The sequence below is a fragment of the Garra rufa genome, chromosome 17 (assembly GCF_049309525.1).
Source record: "Garra rufa chromosome 17, GarRuf1.0, whole genome shotgun sequence".
Lineage (NCBI taxonomy): Eukaryota > Metazoa > Chordata > Actinopteri > Cypriniformes > Cyprinidae > Garra > Garra rufa.
In genome coordinates this window covers 42167179-42171997 of record NC_133377.1, presented here as the reverse complement: position 1 = coordinate 42171997, position 4819 = coordinate 42167179, and the positions used below count along the sequence as shown (strand labels likewise).

The following is a 4819-nucleotide window of genomic DNA, read 5'->3' as shown; positions in this document are numbered from 1 at the left end:
ATGGTTCTTTGTGAAACCACACTGTGAAGAACCTTTTAAAGCACCTTTTTTTTAGCGTATATCATAAATACAATCACGCACATATTTGTAACATTGTAATATGATAATACTGAAATAGATGAATGTTGCTGGCTACAAACAGTAATGTGTTGGTTTTATGTTTATTTTCTGTTAGAACGAATAGCTCTTATTGTGATTGTTGTATGTTATTTTCTTAATTATTCGAGTTTCATTTGACAACACAGAAAACACGGTACGATTATCCATAATATTTATCAAACAAATGTGAAGTGTGAGGAAATGTATGTAAATTGTAACTTATTCACAATAACAATATCTTTTTAATGCTGTAGAATCTTTCCTTGGGAGAAAACCTAAACATGTTGTCTTGGGTGCAATACCCAACAATACATTGTATTGGTCAAAATTATTGATTTTTCTTTAATGACAAAAATCATTAGGATATTAAGTAAAGATCATGTACCATGAATATATTTTGTAAATTTTCTACTGTAAATATATCAACTTAATTTCTGATAAGTAATATGCATTGCTAAGAACTTAATGTGGACAACTTTAAATGTGATTTTCTTAGTATTTTGATTTTGTTGCACCCTCAGATTCAAGATTTTCAAATAGCTGTATTTTGGACAAATATTATTAAGAAATAAATGAGTCTTGAGTAAGTTTGAGTGTGTTTGTAATGGACATGGGGAAACACGTTCAATGAAATCAGACTTCTCTCAGCTCATAATGTAACTGTTAGTTTCGAGAGTCAGGAAATAACTATGAAGTTCAATACATTTTGAAATTATGTAATTTAAGAGAGTTTAATAATAACAAAACTGTTGACGAAACACAGAACGTTCCCATTTGGTTATTTTTCTCGGGAACAAAATGAGAACGTTCCCTGTAGGTTCTCTTTTTAATAACCTATAAAGAACGTTCTCAGAATGTTCCCTGTAGGTTATTTTTTATTTACATTTTATAACCTAAAAAGAACCTTCCCAGAACATTCCCTGCAGGTTATTTTTAGTTTTTTTAGTTTTTAACCTAAAAAGAACCTTCCCAGAACGTTCCCAGCTGGTTGTTTTTAGTAATCATTACCATTTGAACGAATTAAAACTTCGCAGATGACTCTTATTTTTCTAACGCTGAAATTAATTTTTTTTTTTCATAAACAAACTAGAATATCATGTGTCTCAAAGTGGTCAAACCGCATTATAATGATGAGGTAATTTTAATTTTATACCTAAAATAAGCCAAGGTAAAGTTTCTGAAAATCATATTATAAACACTGTTTTATTTCTTTACTCCAGCACGCTCTTTCTCCATCACCGCTTTCTCCTGTCCTCAATATCAAGGGGCGCGCTTGCGTAACTAAAAAAATAACGTTCATTTCGTTTTACTAACTAAATAAAGTTCGTTGATTGATCTCTTCAGTGGATAAATACTTATAACTAATATATATACGAGAGTTAATATTGTTATTTTAGGGAGATTTGACACGTCTTATTGAAGAAAACAATGTTAACCGAGACGTTTTCGTTTAGTGAGCAGGACACTAATTATGAGATGGTGTGAAATCAAAATCCAAATGGCAATATGCAATAGAGGTTTGCTTTTGGTACATTTAAATTGTCATTGCCTTATTCTAGTCGTAAAGGTTAAAACAAGGTTAAGTTACCGACAAACAGTAGTGTTTGTTGGACTCGGACTCGACTCATTTTGGACTCGGACTCGATTGGTAAAAGAATCGGACTTGACTCGGACTCGACTTAGGGGGACTCGAACCCAACTATAAGTATGAAGATTTAGCGCTGAATCAGACGAGATCAGACGAGCTGTAAACATGGTAGACACTGCCTACAAACAGAATAAAGCTGACTTAACATTAAAAAGCAGCTGCCTTGAACAGAACCGAATTTACAGACAAATTAATAAAGTATACATTAATGAGTCTGATGCGACATTATGAATGCACTTAAACGAAAACTAAAATCCACTGCTAATAACATGTTTATGCGCGCAAAATATGCAACTGGTCAGCAGGCTGGTACTTACATTTTCCATGTATTTTTCCAACAACGAACATGCTTAAGCATAAAACAGCTGCAGATTCCTGTCAGAATGAATCTAACATGATCACATTACATTGTTTACAATAAACACAATGCATAAACCTACATTTTTATGTGCATACAGTTCAGTTCCATCGAATGAAACAGTCCAATATCAGCCGCTCATTGACTGATGGTGTAAACGGGATCATCGGCAATTTCAGCGTTTTTAGAGCAGCACAGCAGAGCATTGGGCAGCTTCTCCCGCGATAGATACAAAACCGGTTGAATGCTGCTGCTAATGTCCACGAAGCTGAAGGCGATGCAGTGGATATAACAGCGGAAAACATCGGGATTGAAATATTCTCGAAAGGGAAAGAGAGCCACCGGCGGCAAATAGTTAACCACAATGATGGCCAAGATGATGAGGACCATTTTGAAGGCTTTCTTCTTCACTGGATGTCTCTCATCTCGGCCTGGAGCTGACTGTCTCAGAGCCCAGAGAATGGAGATGTTACAGAACAGCATGAATGTGAATGCTGCCAGGATCATAACAGTGAACACTTTATCAAAGTTAGGAATGTTTCCCACACACTTTAATGCGGCGTAGACAAGAATGATGAACCAGACGACGCCAGCGCAGACAGAGCGATGCCGCTTGCCTTTGAGGTTGGTGAAGGTGATGGGATGGCGGACGGCCATATATCTGTCCAAACAGATGCAGGACAGGAAGAGCGGCGACGAGTCTTTGACACCATAGAAGAAGCGCAGGACGTACCAGGTGCTGCTGTTGTTCAGATAGACTATGTTGGCCAGCTCCAGCGGAGGAATGAGGCAGAAGATGGTGTCCAGCACAGCCAGCTGGATAATGAAGATGTCTGAGGTGGATGAGTCGCCCTTATTCTTACGAATGAGCCACAGAACCATGATATTGGCAGGGATGCCCAAGAACACGTTGATGAACTGCAGCACCAGGTAGAAGATGAGCACGGCTGTCATGTCTGCGCAGCCGGCGTACACGGTCTTCTCGGCTGATGAGATGTTGAGAGGCCGCTGTTTGATGAGCAGAGAGGAGTTGATGAATCTGAAGAGCTCTAGAATTGCCATCGTCCTCTCAGTGTGTCAAGATCAACAGCTGAAACACACAAACAGTAATTAAATGCAACCAAACAATCAACGGTTCTCTGGTTCTCCTTTACACCTGTTTCATCCAAAATGCCACATCAATGTCTCCAGCAGCAGAAACCTGAACTGAAGCTTTTACTTCTGTCATGATACTCAAAATAAAGCATGTATCTGCATCAGCATCACAAAATGCTCTTTCATGCAACAACAGGCTTTCTGAATTTCTTCTTTTGAAGGATATTCACTTTCTATACTAATTTAAAAAAATGCATATTCCACAGTCTTGACTCTAGGAAAACATGATTGTCACAGTTCATTCAAAACACTTTGCTATTTACAACAGGACATGTTTATTTATGACCGCTAGACCTGATCCTCTGCAGATCCACTGCTTTTTCTTCTTAAAGGTTGAAAATTATCAAAGACTTCTGCTTTCCTGCCCCAAACATATCTTCAGAAACAAAAGGGCCATTTGGCACTCCTGAGGACACAGAGGAGCTGATAGTGATCATGTCCTGTAGGCCAAAACTTGTATACATTGGGGGTCTGCTAATTGTCGCACCTTTACAGAGGGTGAAGCTGTAACTTTCTGATTGGTCAGTTTGAATGTCTCACATTTGGGTTTAAGTCACATGGTCAAGAAAATGATAAAAGAAGACTGTAACTGTTGCTCTGGGCTTTTCGCCTTCTTTTTTTCCCCTTGCTCTCTCTTTCTATACTGGAGCTCTCCCCCCTCTCTTTCTCTCTCTTTCTCTCTCTCAGGTAACATTTCACATACATGTTGGGTACAATTAACTGTCTATTTTTATCATCCTTCATCTATTTCTGGGGTGCCCACACTTTTTTGGCTAGTGAGCTTGATATGCTCCCAAAATTTAATCTGCGCGACCTCTAATTATATCTGGGAGTATTTGTGCGAGTGCGAGAAATTGTCGTGGTGCGACTTGGTTTCATTTCTTTACAAAACGTTCATAAGTCTAACTACTGCACAGACTGCTGTGAGCTGATACAGCGACAGGTTCGCGTCCTCCCACTTTCGAATGGTTTTGTTAAAGTTATCTTTTGAATTGTAGAATGCACGCTCAGCGCCACAGAGGGTTTCGCGCGACCGTTGAAACGAAACCAAAAGTAAAACGCGCATGCGCATTCAAAATAAATTTTTATACCCCGCGTTTAGAGAGCGACTCCCCAATGCGCGCAAATTAGGCTACATAACATATCTAAGCTCAGTGGTGGTTCTAGGCGGGGGGCCAGTGCCCCTGAGTCAGCACACTTGGCCACTCCACTGGCCCCCCTAAATCTGGAATCGTTTCTGGAATGTTTTTTTTTTTTTTTACCACAACCGAGCATCGGGTGCAATTCACCGTTTGTCCTGCGGGTGACAGCAATGATGCTTGTGTGCCAAAAGGAAAAGATTTCGCAAAGATTACCAAAACAATGTCGAGTCTGTGTGCCCTCAACGAGATTACGTCTAACCTTACATCATATAGGTAATGAAAATATATTGTAAAATGTAATGAAAATGCATATCATTACACATTATATTAAAATACTGACCTATATTTTCCGTTGCGTTGCGCATGTTAAATCTGCATATAAGTTAAAGCAGTCGTGACTCGTGGGAATACAAGGAA

At 38.8% G+C, this 4819-nt stretch overlaps 1 protein-coding gene across 1 annotated transcript; it reads right to left on the bottom strand.

The window, feature by feature from the left end:
- Positions 1-2243: 2243 nt before the first annotated feature.
- LOC141289427 (proteinase-activated receptor 3-like) lies at positions 2244-3167 on the bottom strand. Its single transcript, XM_073821524.1, has one exon. The coding sequence runs from the start codon at positions 3165-3167 to the stop codon at positions 2244-2246; it is 924 nt and encodes a 307-aa protein (XP_073677625.1).
- Between the last annotated feature and the right edge of the window lie 1652 nt (positions 3168-4819).

Coding starts and splice junctions, on each gene's coding strand:
- LOC141289427 (XM_073821524.1), bottom strand. CDS start 3,167: ATGGCAATTCTAGAGCTCTTCAGATTCATCAACTCCTCTCTGCTCATC.